The 26,741-nt window shown below is 35.1% G+C and overlaps 1 protein-coding gene across 3 annotated transcripts in view; it reads left to right on the top strand.

Moving 5' to 3' along the window:
• Positions 1-24,940, top strand: part of EPHA3 (EPH receptor A3) — a 377,074-nt gene extending 352,134 nt beyond the window's left edge. For all 3 annotated transcript variants that reach the window (XM_082460350.1, XM_082460349.1, XM_082460348.1), the window contains 2 exons: positions 13,574-13,729; positions 20,265-24,940. In XM_082460350.1, coding sequence (XP_082316476.1) covers positions 13,574-13,729; positions 20,265-20,370 — 262 coding nt within the window. In that variant the 3' untranslated portion in view covers positions 20,371-24,940. The remainder of the gene's footprint in view (positions 1-13,573; positions 13,730-20,264) is intronic.
• The last annotated feature ends 1,801 nt before the right edge of the window (positions 24,941-26,741 follow it).

Below are 26,741 nucleotides of genomic sequence, written 5' to 3'. Positions count from 1 at the left end.
TTTGCATCTTGCACTCACTCTGAAATGAATGTATTTTCTATTTCCAAGATGTTAATTTTTTTCTTCCACTTCCCCAACTGCATACTTTGGTACTTATATTCCTCAAGATTAGAGAGACATGTTTTCTTTTCCTTTTTAAACTTTCAGGAGGAAATTTCATGCTACTTAATTATAATGATAAACTTCTGGTATTTTTTAACTTCCATCTTGACCAGAAGCATGTATACATTCAGGCTTGAGTATTTGGACAATAGAAACCCTGGACACATAGCTCCTTTTCACTCTCTGCTATTTAAACAAAAAAAAAAAAAAAAAGGAAATCTCCTGGAGTGGTGGGGAATTCTAGCAAAGTCCTGATTTATTCCTCATTTAAAATAAAGTTTCAAAAATAATAACAATGCCTCCAAACCATCGCACTGGCTAGGAAAATGCAATTTTCCCTTACTTAATTTTAAAAAATTTTGTTTAACCCATATCGTGTGCCAATTACTTTGTTAGACACTGTGAAGGATAAAACTAAGACTAAAAAAATAATGTCAGTGTTCTTGGACAGCCATACCAATGTCAACACATCATAGCCATAAGGCAATCCTGAATGCACAATGTCCATTAGACTTTATGCGTAATTCTCCATGGTAAGAATCATTGAGTTGTCTTAATAGTTTTGAGAAATGTCAATTATATTCTCATTGTACACATAGTGAAAAAGAGTTCTTTTACATTTTGATGATGTGTGTTCTTAAAGGAAAATTACAGAGTTTTACTAAAGGAACTACACCTACTGTGCACAAAAATCCACAGTATTAAGTGATATGTATACATACTACATAATGATGATTTACAGTGACTCATGTGTAAAAGATTTAATATAATCCCTTATAGGAGTTTTCTTTTCTTGTTTCTTTTATGCACATCTGTTGGTTTTACTGACAGTTATCAAGAGTTGTGACTTTCAAATTGATAGAACACTTGCTAATGCAGTTATAATAGAGGATATAATTTTTCTACCTTAATAGGAACAATTATATTGAGCATACATGATCCAGTTTTTACATTACATTTGAATAAGATGAATAAAGAAAACTTGAATCAAAGTCTTAATATCAGTATATAAGAATCATAGATTATTTGTTGGAAATAACTATTAAGGGGGTCACTAATATTGAACTTAGTAATATATATTCAGTAGGTAAAACTAATGATAACTTATCCTGCAAGGATGAATCTCCGTCCTAAATTTCAGAGACAGACTGTACAGGCTTTTTTGGAAGTCCACCTGACAGTTTAACAACCAACAGGATAACAAACTTGCCCTTCCTGGGCCATATGGTCCTCATTTTGCACCCTGAAGCCATTTCTTTTGATCTTTACTCAATAGCAATCATAGCAAAAAAGAACATCTTTTCAATTCTTTCCATATCATAAAAGAGCATTCAAACCATTTCCATAGGATCAATATCAATATAAAGACTAACTCATGTAATATGATCAAGAGATATTTAAATCCAATTCTATGTGGGAAAATAGTCTTAATATCAGATCATATTATGTGAGGATATACCCTTGTATTCAAATTTTCTTCAATTCACTATTCCATTCTTATTGAAGTACATTGAATATTTTTATCCTAATATGTATTTTTTAATGCTTTAATATATCCCCTTATTTTGTCACAAAACATGCAATTTTAGGGAAACTATTTTCCTAAGAAGTACCATCCATCTTAATTCACTAAATATAAAAGTTTTAGAAATTGTGTTTGTATATTTACTTATTGCCGTTAAAATACACAGTGGGCAGATTGTGCTATTATAAATTTATTAACAACAACCTCAAATTACCATGCAACAATCTCAAGAGATCTTATTTTTCTTTAGAAAATTTGCTTTCCCACTTTTGACAACGATTATTCTATTCTTTTTCATAACTGATTAAACTCATTCCCTTTCCCCTTTAATTTTCCAGTGATGCCCTTGCCACATGCTTTATTGAGAAAATACAAGCCATCAGATGGGAAATTCCAGCAGCAAAACAAAAACAAACTGGCGCCTGCACCCATCCATCTTGTTCTTTTTTCCTCTAATTACAAGAGAGGAAAGTTCTTCTTACCTTGAATTAGAAGAGAGGAAGTGTCCTTTCAATGTCAGAAGCAAATCCTTTCTCTCTTTCTCTCTCTCTCTCTCTCTCTCTCTCTCTCTCTCTCTCTCCCCTGCATACCCAGGCTCTTTCTCTCTCTCCTGCATATGCAGGCTCTTTATTTTTGCAAGATTATTGCTATAAAAATATGTTCTATTATTACATTGTTTCTCAAATTTCCCTAATACAAGAATCATCAGGAGAACTTATTAAATGCACAAATGTCAAGGTCTAACCCAAGCTACTAATTTGGAATCTGCAGGAAAGGGAAATGGAATTTGGACATTTGATAAAAACTCCAGGGGATTTTTATCATCAAGGAAATTTAGAAGATGTTATTTGTCAACATCACCTCTGCTAACCCCACATCTCTGCCAACTACTTCCTTATTTTTTTATCACCCTTCACAGCCAAACTTCTCCAATAAGAGTCTCACACACATCTCAAGACTTAATATTCAAATTTTACCTTTTTATTTTCTCCTGATAGCCTCATCCTTCCACTGCCTTCCAAATTTGGTTGAATACACTAGCACCTATTCATTTACCCATTCAGGATTATAGCCAGTCTTGGTACCTCTTTCTTGCTCTCCACACTTTGATCCAGGTGATCACTGGGTCAACATGATCCATTTCTCTCCCTTTTCACTGCAAGCACTCTCTCCTATGACTTCTTCCGCTTCTGATCTAGACCACTGCAGTAGCCTCCTGATGTGTCCCCTGCTTCCATTCTTGTCCCACGCTAAGCATCTTGTCACAGAGCCTTCAGAATTTTCCTATCAATATATGTATTGATAAATTATATATTGATAAAAATATATTGATAAATTATATACATATAATATAATTTCAGTCGCCTCTTTATAACCAATTTTGAACTTCCATTATACTTAGGAAAAAAATCTACATTCTTTTTGATTGTTTTAATAGCCCTGCTCCTCCAATGTCATTTCTTTTATTCAAATATTCATTTCTTCATTTTTTCAACAACTATTTATTATATGCTAAGCTACTATGCGCTAGGCATGTGCAGACGCTGGAGTACAGTGATGAAGACAAATATGGTCCTACTATCCTGGAGCTTACATTACAGAAGATGTACAGTAGATAATAGACAAGCACAGATTATAGGAAGGAAATAAATAAAAGGTTGTGATAGATTATTAAGAGGGGGTTGGGGGAAAAGCCCTCTGAGGAGGTGATATTTGAGCTGAGAACTAAAAAAAGGAAAAGAGCCAGATTTTTTTTTTTTTTTTTTTTTTTTTGGCTGTGCTACTCAGCATGTGGGATCTTATTTCCCCAACCAGGGATTGAACCTGTATTGGGACCACTGAGTCTTAACCAGTGGACCACCAGGGAAGTCCAAGCCAGATTTATAAAGAACCATCCCCTCCATGAAAAAATTTTTTTAAAAAGGAACTTGGCATAGGAAAAAGAAACTGCAGATGAGTCTGGAGAGTTCTAGGAAGTGGCAGAGGGACAACAACATAACCGAAGAGCAGTAGGGAAAGGAAGAGTCTGTCACAAGAATGCAAACAGAAGCCAGAACACTTGAGGCTACCCAGGTCATGATGAAAACTTTGGAATTTTTTGAAATGCATGAGGAACCCATTAAGACATTTAAAGCAGAGATGTGACACTATTTGATTTACGCAACTGCTTTGTTGGGGGAGAGGAATTTCCACCTTTCAACCTGTGCTACTTTCACTTAAATAGCACTCTAGCCTCAGTGACCAACCTCAAGTTCCTTCAGAAAGTCAAAGCATTTCAGACATGAGGACAGTAGCACATGCTGTTCACTTTGTCTTAAGATTCTTCTTTGCATTCATGTTCCCTTAGAAAGCAGCTTCTACATCTTGTCTTAATTGAGGCATTCTCTGGCAACATGATTTAAAGGTCAACACCATTATTCTTTCATGGGCCACTATGTGCTCGTTCTTCATCATAATTTTAACTCAGTTGTGTGCATTTTCTTTTTATGTATCCATTCCTCCAATTAACTCAGCCCTATGAGATCAGATGCCATGCTGCCTTTGTATTACCAGGTTGATACTGGAAATTCAATACATATCTGTTAAGCACATGAATACATATTTACTGGAATAATAATAAATTTCCATTTCAACAGACATACATTTTTTAGAAAAATATTCTAGTTTTATTCCTATTCATTATACAGATTTCTGCAGACATTAGTCATAATGGTAAAAGCTTAAAATTTTCTCCTAAGCAAATCTCATGTTTCCCTTTCTGTCAACTCAACTCCAGAAACAGTCTCCTCAACACACGTGGAGACTGTCTCAATCTGAGTTTGTGGACAGCACCAAGGATTCAAATTTCTCAATGACTTAGTTATTTAGATCAATGTATAGAATTATGCCTATAAAGTCCTTTAGGAAAAACAACATCATTCTATTATTTTTTTATAGGGATGTTGTTTTCCAGAGTCTGCCTGTGTCTAGTTAGTTTTATGGCAAATTTTATTTCATATACTGTTACGGAAATCTTTCTATAATGCATTATTTTACTCTTCAGCCTTCCTTAGAGTTGATGATTCATAACAGAAACATTTCCAAAGAATCTTACAGTGAGAGTGTCTTTGTGAATATCACTGCTGCAAGTGGGGAAGGTGTTTAAGCAGATGGTCAGGGCGTACCAGATTAAAAACTTACTTGTATGTTGCAAGAGGTGGTAAGAAGGGAAGGGAAGTTATATTAAATTTTATGTTATGTTTGTTTTCTGGTAATTGATTTATTTTCCTAAAAGTAGAGTAATTGGAGGAGACATGAATAAATTTGAAGTTTTGACTATATGAATATGAAGATACAAATGTTTGTTTAGCAGTTACTTTGTGTGAGGCATTATACTAGACCCTGTGGTGATTATACAGGTAAAGAGACACAGCCTTCGACTGCAACAGCTTGCCTTTGAAAATAGGAGGAAAAGAAAAGTTCAGAAATACTATACAATTGACCCTTGAACAACATGGGTTTGAATTGTATGGGTCTACTTATAGACAGATATCTTTGAATAGAAAATACTATGCTACTACAGGGTTTGTGGTTGGTTGAATCTGAGGATGCCAAGGAACCTCAGATAAGAGATAAGAATAGGGAGGGCGGACTATAAATTAACCCCTGTGTTGTTCAAAGTCAACGGTAATATCCCTCAGAATATGTAATTATTAGAGCAAGAAGACAAGGTTTTAGGAATCATGAAGGAAGAATGAGTTTACTTTTAGCTTTCAGGTTATCTGGCAGTTGCAGAGAAGTGACTTTTGGATGATGGATGAACTTTCTACCAGCAGATAACAAGATAAGATCATACCAGGCTAGGGGAACACTGCACAAAAAAGTAAAACACACAAAAACTTAGGATACTTCCACTTACATTGCATAATACATTTCTGCTATAATACAGCTAAGAAAGGAAATTATGAGAAAAGAGCCTGATAGATGATTTCACCAGATAATGGAAGATTTAATGTCATCTCTAGAAATCTGGACTTTTGTCCATGAGGAACAGAAGAGCCATTGAAGATGCTTAAATGATATATTACATTGTGCCTGTGGAATAGTTCTCTGCAGCTATACCTAGAATAGCTGGAGGGGAATAGTTCATGATAAGGAGAAGGGAGGTGATTTCAGTAGTCTTGGGAAGGACTTATGCTAGGGTAGAGCAGAGAAAATAAAAAGAAAAGGTGTGAATTCAAAAAGTTGTAATGAAGTATTATAAGACATGGTGACTGGTGAGACGTGCAGAGTGACGGAGAGAGTATCAGAGAGTACTTCCGGGTGAGCAAGGAGGACTCTGAGAACGGTACTCCCACTGACAGAGGTAGGAAGGGCAGAAGGAAGAACAGCTCCGTGAGGGAAATGAGCATTTCGGACACAATGAGAGTGAGTTGGAAGAAGTTGGAAATTTACATCTCAAGCTGGGCGAGAGATTAAAGCTAGGCATCCAATTTGGAACCTTCTCTCTGCAAACATAATTTTAAAAAAACACCATTAGAAATGTATTTAGAAGGTACAAATCTTGGTCCAGTCATGATGATTTTCACCACAAGTGTCGATATATCCATCTGTATTCTCCTAATAATAATTTAATTTCTAGTTAAAGCTCTCATATCCCATGGATTATAGGGAGACTTTAATCAGTGAAGAGTGGAGGGTGTTTGTCCACATAGGTTGACACTGAGACACACCCCCCTCCCCCAATCTCTCAGACTGAACTTTTGAACTTCTCCTTGCTGCTTCTGTGCTGCCCTGTGGCCAGGAGTGTTTCTGAAGCATCTAAATGCCTCAGTCCCTTAGTGCAGAAGTCATGACCTCAAAAATCTACAAGAGCCAAGAAGCCGATTGAAATGAGTGAATGTTTCTACAGTGTGTAACAGGGTGTGGTGGTAGCTTATGGAGATTTCAAGCTCCTTATAAGGAGAAAACAGAGCCAATCAACCCAGTAGGTGGCAATCCTAGAACTAAAAATGTATGCAACATTAATTATTATCTCAGAACATTAACCCACTGCATACACTTCCACCCAGAGAGAAAGAAAATGGTCTCTGTTTAGAGCTTTGGAGAATGGTACCAATTACAGAGTGGAAGAATATGAAATGGTAGGTAGAAACAGGAACAGCCAGAGTTAGGAATGAGACTTCAACCATTACAGAAACCACAGCCCAAGGAATTTTCCAAAAGTGGATAGAATGAACTGTATTATCAAAAGGTGCAAAAGCATAGGCAAAAAAAGACAACTGAGGAAAAAAGCCACTCAATAAGCAATGAGAAGGACATTGAATTCTCTTTAGATAACTATTTTGATTCTTTTAGAGTGATAGATGAGATATGAAATTTTAAGAGATTTAGTTATAATTGGATGATGAAAAGGAAAAGGCAATGTGAAAATAATGCTTTTGAGAAATTCAGAAAAAATGAAAAATACAGTCATAATACACATGTATAAAAGGGTAAAAGTAAAGCTCCCTTCCTTTTGGTAAGAATTGGAGAAATTTTTCTTAAAGATATTCTTGATAGAAAATATTGCTAGAAAAATAAATAGAAAATGGCCTTAGAATGATAAATTTTCTCTACAACACAACATGTTTTTGTTATACAAATTAAAAAATAAACAAAATTCATTTTTATTTTATTTTTTTAATTAATTAATTTTATTTTATTTATTTTTGGCTGCAGTGGGTCTTCATTGCTGCACACAGGCTTTCTCTAGTTCCAGCAAGGGGGGGCTGCTCTTTGTTGCCTTGCACAGGCTTCTCATTGTGGTGGCTTCTCTTGTTGTGGAGCATGGGCTCTAGGTGCACAGGCTTCAGTAGTTGTGGCTCCCAGGCTCTACAGCGCAGGCTTAGTAGTCGTGGCTCATGGGCTTAGTTACTCTTTGGCACGTGGGGTCTTCCTGCACCAGGACTCGAACCCATGTCCCCTGCATTGTCAGGCAGATTCTTAACCACTGCACCACCAGGGAAGCCAGCAAAATTCATTTTTAAAAGAAACTATTTTGAAGATTTGTTTTATATAATATACATTTATATAATACATATAATATGATTATTTATTACATATATTTATGTATTATATAATAGACAATTAGCTTTACATTATGTATAAAATATATCTCTTGGATTTAAATAAATTGATTAAATTACTTTCATGAATGTAGTGAAGTTAAAAATTTTAAAAGACTAAAAATAGAGAAAAATGACAGATGAATTAATTCATTTCTATTCAGGCAGTAAGATGCCTTTTTCTTTTTTGGATATTTATGTATATAAAATGAAATAGACTTGTTCTTTAAATTCACATGCCAGGGCATTGTATTCTTCAAGACTATTGTAAATTTATAGAATACAAATTTTTGTCATAAAGAATTAAATAATACATTCAATTTATTTGGAATAAGGTTCTAAAGTGAAGGTAAAGGAATTTATGGTATAAAGACTTAAACAATATATTTAAAATATTTAGACTAAGATTCTGAAGACCCAATTATACTTAGTTAATTTAATTGAAATGATTTAAAATATATTGTTCCATTGCATTGATTGCTAACTTGTAGAGATTTATGTTTATTAAGTTGCAGAATAAATAGGAACAAAAATAAGCAGTACTTGTAATTTTTACCTGTTAATGGCACTAAATTAGCATTAATAAAATACTTCTCATCTCTAAAAGAACAAAATATAATTCTTTTTGAGAATAACTGCTGTTGTGACAAATATTATATCCTTTAAGAGAAGTCTGATGACCAAAAAACAATTTGTTTCTCAAAATGACTTTGACCTCTAATTCTGAAACTGACAGGGTGACTTTCCTCATGAACAAATATGATACAGAACCTTTTAGAGGGAAGCAAATATTTCAAATACCCAGGTGATCTCTTTTTTTTCAATCTTAAAAATCAAAGCAGGTAATTTTACCACTGGGAGAAATTAAACCAGATGTAATAGCTATAACTGCTAAGATTTTTGTCCTTAAAGCCTAGAGACAATCAAAGTAAACACAATGACTTTACTCCTCCTTAATGTGTTATTTATATACTAGTCTCCTGTTGGGAACTATATATACTTAAAATTATTTTTAGTTACTGATGACAAGTTAAATTCGTTTATTCCTATCTGGAATTTCTAACTTTAGAGATTAAAAAATCAAGATTATCATAAATTTGCATTTAAAAAACTGGCAAGTACAAAATTTTCCCCTTGAAATGTAATGACAACATTTGAGATTAAAATGTTAACAATAAATTATAAAAGGTATTGAAAAAGTATATTACTATTTTATATTTCAGACAATAATAAAGGTAGATATAATTAACATTTTGCCTTTGAGAAATTACCCTTAAGTTTTAATAGGGTCCCTGAAACTATTCACAACCACAGACACAAAACAGGTAATTATAGTGGTATAGAATACACCTCCAATATTATTAATATTTACTTCTAGACTCAGTAAGCATCTACTTATTCATTCAAGAAATGTGTATTAATCAGTATTTTTAATACATAAAAAATAAAGCCCTCTGTAAACCCAGAGGAGTCTTTTTATGTTATAAAAGAATAACTTAACATTCAATTTTAGAGTTTAGAATCCTAGTGCAATACTGAAATAAGATCATTATGAGAAGATATTCTTGGGACTAGCAGTTATTTATTGACATTTGTTCCCAAGTATCTGGTGCTAGTTGGTATGACCATTTACAGATAAAATAGGAGTTGATGGGAAAAAAAATATATGTGTACCTCTTTAATGCAGCAGTATGAAAATCCACAAAAGAATAATTCACAAACCTAAATACAAGGAGAGAGGAAGAAAGGGAAGAAAGTTATTTTTTGTTTCCCCTGAGCAAACATGTAATTTCCATGATTTCTTTTTAATGACTGCAGTCTGTGGCCAGTAGGTACTGATTTATGAAAAGCTGTAAAAGATCAGGTGGAACTCTGCAGGACATCGTTTACAGCTGCACGGATTGAAACCTATCTAATTTGTCTAGTAAAAGTGTGAGCTCACGGTGCACATCACCCAGCCTATAAATTTCCCCTTCAGACCCAATGTCTGGGGCTGGGTCTAAAAAAACGCCAATGCCTGCAGCTGCTCAAAAAGCCCACATTCCCCTGGTGTGCATGAAGAGACATCACAGGCTCTTCACAGTGAGAGACAAATTCCTATCCATTGATAAACTCACCAGATGTCCTCTCGGAGGAGGAAAGGAACCAATTTTTATTTGAATTCCCCAGAGAAATCCTGGAAGTGGAAAAATGATACTTTGCAGGGCTGGTTATTCCGAGGTCACTGGCATTAAACTTAGGTCCTTCTTTGTCTTCCTTATACTTTGATCCAAGTAATAAACAGAAAGACTCGGTTGGGGTCACCCTAATCCTTAATCCGCACATCCTGTTTTATTTCAATTTGTTTATACTAATTTTCTCTAAATTCTTGTTGGGTCTGACTATACTGTTGAGTTTAAAAATGCAAACCATTTTGAATTGAGAGGGGAAAATTCTGCATTTTGCTATTAGGCATACTTCATAAATATTCTGAATAAATGTCCTGGGGTTTGATTCTTCATACCCGCAAACCTATAAATAAAAAAGTATTGCTATTCATGGGACCGAGAGTCGACAAGAGTCGACATTAGATTCTGTACTTCAGCTACTGTAGCAATTCAAGCTGTGGGGTGTGAGTGTGTGTGTATGTGTGTTTGCTTGCATGACTGTAGATAGTCTAGTACTTTATTGTCTCCTTTCTAGGTCTCACTTCATTTTCCTTATAACATTTTCTCACATCTGATGTAATGCTACTCCTATCAATTTTGTTTACTGATCTTATCCAATGGGTCCAATGTTATATCTAATGTTGGCCAATGACCAAGGCTATGTCATTCATGATGGTCATACAAAACAACCCAAGAATATTGTATACGTTTTGGACCCCGGGTTGTATATCTATATCTGTAATTCCTCAAGTTCTTAGGAAAAAAACATAAGCAAGACATTTTCAATGATTTAAAAAATAAACTTTTTTTTCTTTTTCAGGTAAGTAATTTAAAGAATCATAGATAATTATTTATGTATATGTTCCAGAAGAGAATAACGTATAAAATGCTATATTTATATTTTATGATGTTCTAGGTATTCCTAAAGGAAATAAAATTAATGCTTTGTAAAATAGTACCTAATTTCTGTTTCTTTCTTTCTCTTAGATAACCTGTGAGGATTAGTTAAAACTAAACCGTAACACATAATACAAATTACAAACTCCATAATTTTAATTTTTAATTTATAATTCAAACACTTGAGATAGAGAGGATTGAAGCAATTGAATATAGTCTAATGGAAAGAAGTTTGCAAAGTGCTCCACATTCAGCTGTCTCCACTTCACAAATCTTGACAGGGAGGGAACTAGTTATTAATCTATATTTTCCACAGAGCATGCAAATATGGGCAGAACCAAACTGTCATGTTCTCAGTGTTTTCTTAAGCTGAGCACTAAAACTGTGTTAAATTTTCATTTTTATCAAATAAATAGTTAAACTTATTTTTAATTAATTAAAATTTTATTTTTATCAGATAAATTTAATGTCTCCCCATCAAAATCCAAATGAATTTACAATCCTCTCTTGTATTCCCAACAACAGCACACAGGTTCAGGGCATGCTTGTTCAGATTTTAGAATCTTAACCTCACACTTAAAGCGTGTCTTGTATATTAGGGAGTGAGTTGGAGAAATATCATCAATAGTAATTGAAATTCCACATATAAGTGATATCATATGATATTTGTCTTTCTCTGTCTGACTTACTTCACTCAGTATGACAGTCTCTAGGTCCAGTCATGTTGCTGCAAATGGCATTATTTCGTTCTTTTTTATGGCTGAGTAATATTCCATTGTATGTATGTACCACATCTTCTTTATGCATTCCTCTGTTGATGTACATTTAGGTTGCTTCCATGTCCTGGTTATTGTAAATAGTGTTGCAATGAACATTGGGGTGCATGTCTCTTTTTTAATTATGGTTTTCTCCAGATATATGCCCAGGAATGGGATTGCTGGATCATATGGTAGCTCTGTTTTTAGTTTTTTAAGGAACCTCCATACTGTTTTCCATAGTGGCTGTACCAATTTACATTCCCATCGGTGTAGGAGGGTTCCCTTTTCTCCACACCATCTCCAGCATTTATTATTTGTAGGTTTTTTGGTGATGGCCATTCTGACCAGTGTGAGGTGGTAGCTTTGATTTGCATTTCTCTAATAATTAGTGAATCATCTTTTCATGTGCTTTTTGGCCATTTGTATATCACTTATATGTGGAATCTTAAAAAATGGTACAAATGAACTTATTTATAAAACAGAAATAGAGTCACAGATGTAGAAAGCAATCTTATGGTCACTGGGGGCGGGGGGGGGGCAGAGGAATAAACTGGGAGATTGGGATTGGCATGTATACACTACTATATATAAAATAGATGACTAAGAAGGACCTACTGTATAGCACAGGGAACTCTACTCAATACTCTGTAATGACCTATATGGGAAAAGAATCTAAAAAAGAGTGGATATATGTAAATGTACAACTGATTCACTTTGCTGTACAGCAGAAACTAACACAACATTGTAAATCGACTATACTCCAATAAAAATTTTTTAAAATAGCAATGGAAATCTCCCAATTAAAAATTCCTTTTAAATGTGGGCAGAACTCTGATTTGTCGCTTAATTTTAGTTTTAGTTTCCACATATATTATAGGGGCATAGCATCAGTGCCTAACTAATGTAAGGATTAAAGTCCTTCATATCTGTGTGTTATGCTTAATATTGGCATATTGTAAGTGCTCATAAATGTTCATTATAATCCTTATTGCTGTTGTTGTTGTTACTATTATTATTCATCTCAAAGCAAAGGCCTTCGTAACTACTATTTACTCAAGCTCCCATCCTAAGAGGAAAGAATAAAGTGAAGGACAATCAAGTGTCCACCTGGTGACTGGTTCCAGGCTTATGAGTCAAAGGACAGTCAAAGAGGCCACTGAGAGCTGAAAAGGCAACCCAGGCAGTTTACCAATAGGATGCTTCTCTTGGTTCTTCAGGGATGAAAATATGGTTTCCTCCATTTCTTTTGTTCCTTTGATTCACCAGATCTTGCAGCTGGTCATAGATCTATAGTAAGACCTGTAATTATATAAAGCAATCCTAAAAGTTCTTGTTAATGCTGATTATGTTGTGCAATAAAAGTCATAGTCACAATGTCTATCTATCTATCTATCTATATATCTATCTATCATCTACCTCTGTATATATATTATAAATCTATTTGATGTTGTCATATTTGTAAGAATTTCACTTATTGTTACTCATCTACTTTTTTCTATTCTTTTTGTAATTTTTATTTTTAATGACATTGTGACATTATTTAAGTCCGTGCTGACTTTATGTCCTGCTATAAGTATAGTCCAGGTTTTTCAAACTGTCCCTTAGACAGCAACCTGCACAGTGTCTACAGATGAATATCCAGTAGGCAGGATTTAATGTTGGAAACCAAATCCATCCACCAAAGCAGACAGAGGAGTATTCAGTGTGTTGTGTCAGCTATAACTGTAACCTAAATTATCACCATCTTTGCTAATGGTTAAACAAATTAAATTATAAAAGTATGTATGGATATATTTATGCTTTTCACTGGCAAAGTTTCAGTAATTTAAAAAGCAGTCGTGGGTGCAGAAGGGGAGCACTGAGACAAGATGATTACACAGTATTCTTGTAAGCTGCCAGCTTGAGCAGATGAAGACTTCATGGCAGATAAATTTCACAAATAAACAGGAACGCTACATGAAGTCTGGAAGTTCCTGCTGATGTTGGTGTCGAATTTTGACACGCAGCGACTCTGCTGACTCCTGATCTCTCTCCCATTGGTATTTTCTTTTCTTGCAGGCCATCAAACCTTCTTCTGGACCAAAGCAACGTCGACATTACTACCTTCCGCACGACAGGTGACTGGCTTAACGGTGTCCGGACAGTGCACTGCAAGGAAATCTTCACAGGCGTAGAGTACAGTTCTTGTGACACCATAGCCAAGATTTCCACGGAGTAAGAATAAGTTTTGACTGAACTTTCTAGTGGACATATGTGTTTAGGATTAATGTATTATAAATACTAGATGAATCTCTGAGGTACTTAACTTTCTCCTGTAACCACTGAGCTGGATCCTGGGTCTTTGTCAAGGACACCTTCTAGGTTGAGGTGTGTTGATGTGTCTTCCTCTCTCATGCTAGATCCCCACAATAGGTGTCTTCATTGAACTATGATCTCCTTCAGATAGACCAAGAGATACATAGCCACACCCAACCCCAAAGAACCCAAGCCCCTAATTTAAAACATAAGCAGATATGGCATGATGATTTGTATATCCCCGCATTTGTGATTCTCTGTTATTTTTAACAAAGCCTAACCTCTATGGACATGGAAAATTGAGAACTAAGTGGATAACCTGGTATATAGGGAAACATGCTAAAGTCTAAAAGTAGTTCTCATAGCTATTAAATAAACATACCGTCATCTATTACTGAGTGATCTCATGCTAGAAAATACAGTTATAAATAGGTTTAAGACATGGTTTTCCTTAAAAAAGCTTATGGTCAGTTTGGAAGAGAGAATATGCATAATTAATATATATTAATTAGTATTAATTTATGATTTCATGTGTTAAAAGCCAGTAATAATCAAGTATAATATGCTATACATCTTAGACAGCGGTCCTGTGGTACAATAGGGATCCTTTGGTAATAGGAATTCTTTGATATGAGAAACCCATGGCCTTAAGGAGAGGGGATTTATAAGGAATCAAGAGAACACAGTGAATAATCCATAAAATTCATCCTCATTCACCACGTATGCTAATTGGGAACAGGAAGTGAAAAACTGAAAGCCATATTCTTCATCTCTCTGTGAACGAGAGACAATTTACTTCACTTTCCAATGAGACTGCATCATTTTTTTCTTTTTCTACACAGTGACTTTTTCTGTTTTCCCATGCACATAGCTGAAAATGACTCTCTCAACCCTAGATCATACAACCTTGGTATGCCACTCAGCTGACCAGGGTCCAACTCTCTTTCTTCTAAGTCCCCCGTAGAGACATACTGATGGCCTCAGTCTTGCTTATAGACTGACTTCTCCAAAGTCATGTTTGCCATGAGCTAATCATTTCTATTCAAAGGAGGAAGAGTGAGACAGCATGAACTTGACTCTAGGGGTCCTTTCCTGAGGGTAAGATAAAGGACTGCTCCAAAGAAAGAGGTTTTGTGTGGGGCAGATACATCAAAAGTTGTCCACAATTTTGTAGCTTGCAAGGTCTGTTTGGAAACTGTATCCATCTTTGAGTCAAAATCTTCTATCTTTGCTCTTTGTTACATTAAATAAACCCTTTTGTGCTCTCAAGTTCCTTTAAGTCATATCCAATATTTGAATATTTAAATGTTGTTGAATATTTAAGGACTTTCATTGTCATCTTGTCAATCATTTAAACAAAATCACCTTGGAGAGCTATAGATTAGATTTCAAAAAGGGGTGTGTAGTGTAATTAATAGAGATACAAGTGCCTAACAAATAGGTAAAGAAGTTTACCATTTATGGTATAGCATACCATTCAGAAACACAAACATCACAAAAGGATCTATAGCAAGGGTATATTACTATTGAAGAGGAGAATTTGTTCTTAGAAAATAAACTCACACTAGTCTACTTAATATGTGTTGGCATTCCTGTTTAAAATAGAATGTAGTATCTGTTGAATAGACTTCTGACCCAATCGACAATGTGTTTTGGGTTTCTATGGTAGTTATTTTGATCAGACACCGTCCCAGGATATATTAATGTATTTAAATATTTTTATAAGTTCTTATTTTAGTAATGTAAACAGTTTGGGTTATGATATACAAGAAACCTGCTTCAGAGCATAGAAGCAGAGCAAAGAACAAGCACAAAGTTAAAATTTTCTACACCATTGCCAGATTTTCAAAGGCAAATGTTTATTCTCAATAAAATATCAACACTCAGCGCTTTTAGATAATGGAACATTATATTGAAGTGGATGAAGCAGAACATTGTTAATATGATTAACTGCTAGCTCACAATTTTAATATAGTCAGACATTCTAATCTATGAATATGGTCAGAAAGCTATTTGCTTAAAAAGGTAAAGTGGCAGCCTTTGTTACACTTCCAAGTTAGGGATGTATTTGTCTCAACAGTACAGTATTGGATGCTAAACTCTTTTTGGCTGGTAAGAATATTTTCACTTAATTGTTATGATTGTTTAAACAACCTGTGAGTGTACATTCATGATGAATGAAAACTGATTTTTTCCTAAGAGATTCGGCTCTTTTAGGTTTGCCCTTCACACTGAGCCAGATGGTTTCAGATCTCTCTGTATTTCAATGTTCTTTCTTCTGTCCTTTCTCCTCAATTCAGGGACAACATAGAATTAACATTTACTGACCTAAAACTCCTTGAAAAGAGTTGTTTACTTCTTGGGTCTCTGCAATCTCTACCTCATACCCACCCTTGTTTATATTATAAAAATGAGAATTAAAAAATATTTAATACACTAAAAATTTGGAAAAGTTTAGTGAGGCAACATTTTCACCTTAAATGCTGTAAAATATTTAACTCGATATTTCATTCTTCCTTTTGCAGTCTTAAGCTTGTTGTTTGAATTTGATTCCTTCCAATCCCTATTTTCTTTGTGTCTTACAGAGTCAATTCAGAAATGATTCCCTTGACCAAATAACTCCAGAGATTCTCTAGAATAAGACAGAGATACTTTAAAAAGGATATTACATTTGTTTTTTACTATCCAGACTATCAATCATAGGAAAAGGTCAAGAATTTCATACGCAAATAAATATTAACTTATTTCAATTAGTTTAGGGATCTCATTTTTAGGCCAGCTACTCAAGTCATCTAATTTTCAAATAAATTTTTTTAAAAATGTGCAGTTTTATTCAGTCAACATATTTCTTAAAAATATTATTTCATAGCCTAGGATGGATTTAGGAAGGTTAATGTGAGAAGGAAAGAGAGAATGAGAAAGGGCAAGAGTGACTGTAGAAACTGGAGAGAGAATTAAGTGTGTGGAATGAGTTGGAGGCAGATTAATTGCTACATGTCATTATCCTGCACCCTTGGATGCCGTTTTCAAAGTGTCATCACCTATCCTTTTGCCTTTGAAGTACCAGATAGCTTATTAACCTCTGGTCTCGATCTTGAGCTGCTCTTTAGTCTTGAACTTTTCCACTGCTCTTCTGAATAGGGTAGTCCTAATGAGATAAGCATATGGGGAGTGTTACTGAGACTACAGCAGCTGGATGTTTAGAGAGATTTTGGACTTGGCAGGGTGGTGGGTAGAACACATTTTGGTAGTGGGAAAAGAAGGTAGAGGGTACATAAAAACTCAAGTTAAGGCATAACCTAAAGGGATAGTTACTGTAATTCCCTTTTCCAGTATAATCCTTTGCATCAAATATAAACAAAATTATGTATCTACTTGCTTATGTTGGGTTCCCAGACACTGAATCTGAAACAGTTTTATGCAGAAGATTTCTTCAGGTGCCCTTGGGACATACATCCATAAAGAAGTGATAGGGGGGCCTTGGACTGAAGGAGAAGACTCAGTCCTACCTACTGGAACAAGAGTCCTAGAGCTTGGCTGGCCCTTCAGAGTTGTCCCAAGCTGGTCTGCGAAATTGCAACATCTGATTTTTTCCAGTGGTCAGGGTATTGGTGCTTCAGTTTCAGAGGGGAAATAAGCGCCAGGCATCATAGCATATATTACTATGTTTAAATTTCTCAATGAGCTCAGGAAATTAGTATATTACCTTGGAGCATTTTTTTTTTCTCTGCTTTCCATGATTACATTTTTGTTTTTAAGCTTGTAAAGAAGGGGAAAATGAAGAGACAGAGAAAAAAATCAGGAAGTTATAAAAAAATATGATATAGAATTGGAAGAAAGATGAGAGAAGAAATACAAAAACAGTGAGGATCTATTGATTTATATACATTTATATCTGTCCTGTTTTCTAGCTCTTAGATTCATAACCTGACTTTGTTATAGTTTGAGGATGACTAGGGAAATGTTTGTTGTTCATTTTAAAGATAGATCCATGGTATCCTTATAAAAGAATCAAAGTCCTGTAGAGCACACATTCTCAAAAGCAGGGGTCAACATAAATAGACTACGTTACTCTAAACGAAGGTTTCATTATCCACAGTTACACAAAGGGCGGCAAGCTTGATGTCACCATAGCTCCCCACTAGCCTTCCTGGTGAAGCAATGTAGCTGAAGACTGTGATCAGAGAGGACCTCAGGCAAAATACAAGTTGTCCATAGAGAATTTATCAGACCCTTGAATGGCAGCAGGGGGTAACCTGTAGGGCATCAGGATTTCATCCCCAGCTCAGGTGATAGGAATGCAACTGAGCCTTAATTACTTTTATGAAGCAGATGCTTAAGTAATGTGTAAATTGCTTCTTAAGTAGTTACCTATTGTCTTCTTGCACACCTTTATTGCTTGGGAACTCCTTTTTTTTTAAATTTTATTTTACTTTTATATAGCAGGTTCTTATTAGTTATCTATTTTATACAAATTAGTGTATATATGTCAATCCCAATTTCCCAATTCATCCCACCACCACCAACACCACCACTCCCCCCACCCCTCGCCACTCCCCGCCCCAGGGAACTCACTTCTTAAGAAATCAATTAGTTCAATTCAGTGAGGTTGAATTCCCAACTTTTCATTCTTTTTTTAATGCTCAATATAAAGGGGCTCCATCTGTGTGTGCGCGTGTATTTGCATGTGTGTACTTTTCCTTCTTTCCACTTTCAGTTTGCCTAGCACTCCTTGCCAAGTGACACTTAATCCTCTATCAGCTTCCCCAGATAAACATATTTTGGACTATCGATTCACTTTTTAGTAAGTACATGTTGAGCCCCAGCTAAATGAGAGTCATTGTTCAGGGTGTAGTTGATAAGCAGAGTACAAAACCGACAAGAATCCCTGTTCACATGGAATTCACCTTCTTGTGGGACAAGATAGAGAGTAAAGAAAATAAATCAGGAAAAAATGGCAGTATGCTGGATGATGATAAATGCTTTGGAAGAAAATGAAACAAAAAAAAAACTAGGAAGTGCAGGTATGAGTGCAGAGAGGGTTTACAATATGAAATAGGAGGATCAGGGAAATCTCATAAGAGGGGGATGTTTGAGTAAAGACCTGCAAGAGATGAAATGTATGAATGAATTACTTAAATCAAGAATATTTAATTAATCATTTGCACATGTTTAGCTAAGTCTTTTTCCCCCCTAAATGAAATTCTATATGTTCTTATAATCTTTATTTTAATGCCTGGTTTCTGAGTTTTAACTATTTTAAATTGAATAATTTTGATAAATGCCTTAAGAGAACTATCCTTGCCATTTTTTCTACTTTGAAAGAACTTTCTACTTTAAAGAAATTGTTCCAGTTATCTATGGCTGTACAACAAACTGCCTCAAAACTAAAAGGCTAAAACAACAACGATTTTATTGTATACACAATGTCGTGAGTCATGAATTTGGGCAGAGCTCAGGAGGGCGATTCTTCTGCTCTGGTGTTGGTATTGAATTAGGTATTCATCTAACATGCATCTGGTCTAGTCCGGAGGGCTTGAGATGGTTTCACTCTTGTCTGCCTTGGTGCAGAAGCTTCATACAGCTGGGTCTGTAGACCAAGTGCTTACAGATGACCTCTTTGATATCATAGTCTCAAGGTAGTCATACTTCTCACATGGCAGCTCTGGGGCCTAGAGAGGGTGTCTCAGGAAATAAGAGGTGGAATCTGTTAGTATCTTAAGATCTGAGTGCAGAAACTGATACAGTGTCACTTCAAACATATTCTGTCAGTCAAAGCAGTCCCCAAACTGGCCCAGATTTAAGGGAGACAGGTAATGCCCCACAAGAATGTGTGACCATCTGCATTCGTTTCCTAGGGCTGCCATAACAAATTACCATAAACTTACTGGCCTGAACAACAGAAATTTATTTTTTCACAGTTTAGAAGCCAGAAGTTGGAAATCAAGGTATTGGCTGTGCCACACTTGCTCCAAAGTCCAAAAGAAGGAATCCTTCCTTACTTCTTCCAGTTTCTGGTGGATGCCAGCAAAGTAACTGCAATCTCTGCCTCCATCTTTACATGGTCTTCTTCTCTGTGTCCCTGTGTGTCCTCTTTCTCAAATAAGGATAGTCTCACTGGATTTAGAGTCCATCCTAATCTAGTATGATCTCATCTTGACCCTTCTCTTAATTACATTTGCAAAGACCCTATTTCTCAATAAGGTCACATGGTGAGGTTCCAGATGGACAGAAATTTTGATGGGAACACTATTCAACCCACTATACCATCTATATTCTTCCACTAGAGGTAGAATAGTCAGGATATAATACACAAATGGTGCAAAAATCAGAAAGTTATGTCTAAAGCATTGGGATCTATAACTGCACAAGCTTTGTTGATTGAAAATCTCCTACTTACATACTATCCAGGAAACCATGATTCTCACCAGAAATTTTCTCCTTTTTTTTACAGTGACATGAAAAAAGTTGGTGTCACTGTGGTTGGGCCACAGAAGAAGATCATCAGTAGTATTAAAGCTCTAGAAACACAATCAAAGAATAGTCCAGTCCCAGTGTAAAGTGCTATTTCTGGAAGGAGGTGGTGGCTGTGGAAGATGTGACGTCACGCTGCAGACAGATGTCAACACTGGAAATACTGGTGGACATTCCAAGCCCAATAAGACACTCAGATACGAGTACAAATGCCTTAAAATGGAATTGAAAAGCTCTTTATTTTCCCCTATCATTTAGTGAATGGGTGGGTGGGTATATTTTGTTTTGTAATTGCTTTTTGATATTAGTTGATGGATTAAATCAAAATTCTTCAGCGCAGAATGATGAACTAGCATAGAGCCATTGATCATAAACTATCATAAAAGCAAAACAAATGAAATTACATAATGAACATGGTGGCTCTGTTTACAAATAGCCACAAAAGAAAAGACTTGTGATATTTTTATACACAGAAGAAATCTGTAACAGGTATTTTGTTTCTTTAAAAGCAAGCAAAATAGAGGAATTCATACCTCAAACTATCTGGCCATATTTACTACCTTTTCATTGTATGATTCCCTTTCATCTGTTAAAAGGCATATGGACATGAAGTTTGTAGTTGTTTTAAGTACTACACGTTTTTAATTGTTAGCTTCCTTAAGTATTACCATGTAAAAAATGTTTTAATTTTGAAGAAAAGTACATATTTATTTTCTTTTGAATTGTTTTTATTGTTTTCTATTTATGCCTTGATGATTTAATTTGGATTTGTGACAGTCAAGTGCCAAATGCTCTCTCAAATTGTCAGCAGTAGGAAACATAGAAAATGATGGGTTTCTTTCCAGATTTTTTTAACCATCCACTTATATGTATCTATATCTATATACAAAAAGAAACCAAACCCTTTCCTTATTCATACACTAGCCAAATCTCTAACAGTCTGAATTATTCCATCCATTTTTGTCTCTCCATTTTATAATAAACTGTACACTCCTAATTTAGTGTAATATACTGGATTGTGTGTAATGGATTCTCAATGGCATACCTGCCCTGCTCTGGTGCTTAGGAGACCATCAATTCCTTCCATTAGTAAAAGAGCTACGTTAGAACTCCTGAATAGAGAATAGCTACGCTGGAAAGGATTGGGATCCTATTTAGATTGCTGCATTAATTGGCAATATAGCCTATAAGCTGAAGCATGAGTCAAAAAATCACTTGCTGACTGGCTTTGAAATGCCTCTTAATATCTTTGCTTAAACTTGTTGAGCTATTTATAGAGAATGGTGATAACTAAACTACTCATCTGCCTCACTGGGGTTTTGTTAAATTCATTAAACATTGTCATCATCTATAGCAAGTATTGTTATCTTTAAGAGTCTCTGCTGAAATGCACCTATTGTAGTTTTTGTGTATATCTTAGAAGCACTGAACTTCTTGACACTTATTGAACATATAATTTTCAAAATAGCTGGTTGTCTAGCAAGACTCAAAATCTGGAAAGATCTCTTATTGCAGGAACTTACACTTACTATTCCATAAAGGTCAAATATAAGCATACTCATTAATATTTGAAATATATACCTGGTGGAGATCTAGCCATAATATATTGTGAAGCAACATTTTAGCTATATCTATATTCTTTCTAATGCTGATATGGTCATGTTATTGGAATAAGAAATGCATATGTCACAAAATAGAATGGATAAAACAATGCCGCAACCTTTATGTTCTTATGCAAAATGGAACACTAACACAGCTTACAGTCACAGATCAAAATTCACAAGTGCTAATCTATTGTAAATTTAGTGTAATAAGGCTTAGGTTGTGTTCCTCATATATGAAATTGTATCTCAAATTTCTGCAATATTCCTTATAGCCAAATCATCCTACTAGAATTATGTATTGGGTGTATAAGAGCATGAACCTTTTAAAAAGATATATGTGATTATGAAATTAATTACAAATTTCACTTAAGCCTGCTAGAAGCAGCTAAAAAAACATTTTTAAGCAAACATTTTGTGTTGTGGAATGTTAGATTGAGATCTGAATCTGGCTTCAATCTCATTTTTTTTCCAGACTAGCATTTACTTTCTTAGGTACTCGTCTGTGCATACGCAACAAAATCTGTGCATTTCATGAACTAATAGAAGTTGAGGATTGTTGAATCTATTTCACTTATTTTGGCTGTGGTTTCCATTTGAAAGTTGAGATTGTATACGCAGTATATTGCTCTTCATTGTTTCACTATTTTTCTGTCTGACCTCTTATAAATTTACTTTACACAATCCTTACCCTGTACATATGTAAACATAACAGTGTACGATTCTTAACCGTGGAGTAGAGGTACTAGAATGCTAATGGCCATCTCTTTGTACAGAAACTGCATTGGCTTTCAATACACATGAAACCACAACTCCTTCGCAACATCATGTACCATATTATCTGTTTTATATCTTAAATTTGTTTTACGTATATTATTTATTTTTGGTTACTTGCCCACTTTAAGCTGTACTAAGTATCAAATAAGCCATGTATAAATGTGATATGATTGGCAATATATATGTACTTTAAATTTGTATCTTCAAAACATTACTCATTTAGTTTATGTTGTACAATGTGGATGGCCTCTTACTAATGTAAAATGATTTGTAGTGGAAACATTTATATTTTTATAATAAACATAACGAAAATATTTTTTACAGATTGGAATAAAGAAGTGGTCTTTGAACCTTTTTTAAATAATAAAAATATGTGCTTATTTAAACAGCAAAATAATGAAATGTATGTAAGTCAAGAAGAATGTGCTGTTTCTTTTTTCTCCATTAGTGAGGAAGGATTGGTGTTACGTTATCCACATTTTTTTTGTTTAAATCTCATTATCAATCAGCTAGAAAAATAATCAGTAAATATTATCTTTATGGTTAAAAAACACAACTGTATTAGGTAGTTCTCTTTCAATTGCAAGTGATGAAAAACAAATAAATAACTTAAAGAAAATAAGGAAATTTTCAGCCTACATGACTGAAAAGTCTGGAGATAAACTTCCTAGCTGAGAAATCAGGAACAGATGGTTCCAGGCATGTCTTATTCTTTTTCTTTTTAACTGATCCTATTTTTTCTCTCAACTGGGTTAATTTGCAAACTACAGTTGATCCTTGAAAAACTTGGGTTTGAACTGCGTGGGCTTGCTTATCACAAATTTTTTTCAATAAATACATACAGTACTACATGATCTGTGGTTGGTTGAATCCACAGATGTGGAACCATGGATATGGAGGGCTATCTATGGGACTAGAGCATCCTCGCATTTTGATATACACCATGGGGGATCCTAGAACCAATTCTCGTGGATACCGAGGCATGACTGTATATCTTTTTTTTTTTTTAACATCTTTATTGGAGCATAATTGCTTTACAGTGTTGTGTTCGTTTCTGCTGTATAACAAAGTGAATCAGCTATATCCCCATATCCCTTCCCTCTTGCATCTCCCTCCCACCCTCCCTACCCTACCCCTATATGTGGGCACAAAGCACCGAGCTGATCTCCCTGTGCCATGCAGCTGCTTCCCACTAGCTATCTACTTTACATTTGGTAGTGTATATAAGTCAATGCTACTCTCTTACTTCATCCCAGCTTACCCTTCCCCCTCCCCGTGTCCTCAAGTCCATTCTCTATGTCTGTTTTTATTCCTGTCCTGCCCCTAGGTTCATCAGAACCTTTTTTTTTTTTTTTTTTTTTAGATTCCATATATATGTGTTAGCATACAGTATTTGTTTTCTAGTTAATATAATTCTACATTATAATTCTTGTGAGATAATTACTGTCCCTCAGTTGTTCCAGTAGAAGTCATGGAGCCTTGCTTGGCTCACAAGCCCTGTCTGAATCACTTTGGACAGGAAAATGGATGACTTAGGTTGGTAGTTCTTAGTCCTGAGCCTGCCTTTGGAGATAGTGGGTGGGATCATTTGGAATTGATCCACAGGGATCAGAGGTGTCAGAGAGGTTTAAGTACAAAAGAAAGTCAGAATATCTTTTATGAAAAAAGAAGGAAAGAATTCTGAATGGGCCAGATAAAACAAAAATTAAAAACAACCAATGAACTGAAACTTCAAATAATATTCTAAGAAAGACTTGATACTTTGTATAAAGTAGGTCCCTAGTCATTTGCAACCTATTTAAAGAAAATGATTATATACGAAACCCATTGCTGACTCACAATATGAGGCAAGATAAGATGAGTGATCAAGATTTCCATAGAGATAAAGTCACAGAATAGATCAGATTTGAGTTTTCCCTGAAGGAGAAATAGCATTCGATCATGTTGAGTGGAGTAGAGAATAACTTGTAAGCAGGAGATAAAGGGAGCAGGTAAAGAAGAATATATTTATTCATTCAATAACTATGTTTTAAGCACTATTATGAGACAAGTGTTTTGCTTTCACCGTTTACAAGTTACTCCATTAAATTTTGCAACAATCCTGTGAATAGATTTAGCCACTTTTAATAGATGAGGCAATCAAGGCTCAGAATGTCCAGGTCACCTTCCCAAGGTAAACTTAGTAAATAGATAAACAGATATTTCAAACTAGAATCCTCTTTTTCTGTGTTCTTTCCATAATATAATTGCTACTGTAATCCCCAAAATGCTCTGGGGACAGTGAAAAAAAAGCTATTCTGATCCTTTTTACTCTCTTACTATGTACAAATAACGCCAACATGCGTACTAAAAACTACCCTTCTTAACGGCTGTAGGTTAAGTAGACTATGATGTTAGGAATCTGTATTAGTGTTGTAGGCATGAAGCTATTCACCTACTCTAGGATGGTGGTAATAGAATATAGAGAACAGGATGCATACAAAGACACAGAAAGAAAGGAGAATTAACAGAATTTACCAATTTGACATGAGAGTTGTTCCAGAGGTAAGAATCAAAGTGAATCATAAAATGTCTGGAATGTTTGTGAAAATGATGGCACTAGTGTTAGAAGTAGGGAATAAGGAGAGGTTAGTTTGACATTATGAGTCTGCTAAATTTATGTTGCTAGCCAAACTTTAATAAGTTCACAAGTGTTGAATAAATGAGTCTGAAGCTTTAGAAAAAAGAATTCAAAGGAAAAAGGTGTCTCTGATACTATGTAGAGGTCTATATATCTTTTTGTGGTATGTATACATGTATCTTTATCTTGGACCACATTTTTTAGGTTAATGTTAGCTGCTATAATAAATCTCCAAGTGTCAACAGTTTAAATTATGAAAAATACAATTTTATCTCTATTATTTCTTAAAAATTTTTATTTATTGGAGTACAGTTGATTAACAATATTGTGTTAGTTTCAGGTGTACAGCAGAGTGATTCAATTATACATATACACATATCTACTCTTTTTCAAATTATTTTCCTATTTAGGTTATTACAGAGTATTGAACAGAGTTCCCTGTGCTATACAGTAGGTCCTTGTTAGTTATCTATTTTAAACATAGTAGGGTGTACATGTCAGTCCCAAACTCCCAATCTATCCCTCCCACCAACCCTTCCCCCCGGTAACCGTAAGTTCATTCTCTAAGTCTGTGAGTCTGTTTCTGTTTTGTAAATTAGCTCGTTTGTATCAGTTTTTTTAGATTCCACATACAAGCAATATCATATGATATTTGTCTTTCTCTGTCTGACTCACTTTATTCAGCCATTAAAAAGAATTAAATAATGCCATTTGCAGCAACATGGACGGACCTGTAGATTATCATACTAAAAAATACAATTTTAGACACAGAATAACCCAAAGTAGTCGTTTTCCAGGTGGCCTCACTTATACAATGATTCAAACCCCACACTCTCTCCATCTTGTGGAGTGTAAAGCCTTGGAATCCTTTGCTTCCAGACAGTGAAGTGGAGGGAGGATTGTCTGTGGCAGATGTCATGAGCCCTGCTTGTGAGTGGCACACATCACTACCTCTCTCCACGGACTAGAACGCAATCATACCGCTTTACTTGACTGAAAGAGAGCGTGGGGCAAGTAGTGTGCGCACATAGAAAAGGAAAGAGCTTTTGGAATCCATATAGCCATCTCCGCCACAAGTCCTTCTACTCACGTATATAATGTGTTAGAGGCAAAAGGCTATGATTGAAACATCAGTCTCTTGCTAAAGCCACCCATTTCTTCTCTACAGGCAACCATTTTGAACTCTTTTTTCTCATTACTTGAATCCAATATATATTAGTGGTAACTGTGTCTGCTATGGGCATTCACTGTTCAGATCTCATATCAAGAGAGAATTTATTAGAAAGAGAGCAATTAGCTGACAAACTCAAACTGTTGTGTTTTCAAACTCCCCAGCCTAGTTTACACCAGGTCGTGAAGCGGGGTGAGAGTACTAGTTCCAGGCCATTTCTTCTCAACCAACAGACTCCTTCAACAAGCAATCTTGAATCTCAGGCTGCAGTCATCCTGGCTGAGGTGT

The sequence above is a fragment of the Balaenoptera physalus genome (genome assembly GCF_965194825.1).
Source record: "Balaenoptera physalus genome assembly, chromosome: 4".
Classification (NCBI taxonomy): Eukaryota; Metazoa; Chordata; class Mammalia; order Artiodactyla; family Balaenopteridae; genus Balaenoptera; species Balaenoptera physalus.
The sequence above is the reverse complement of the archived record's forward strand: the minus strand, read 5'-3'. Positions and strand labels throughout refer to the sequence as shown.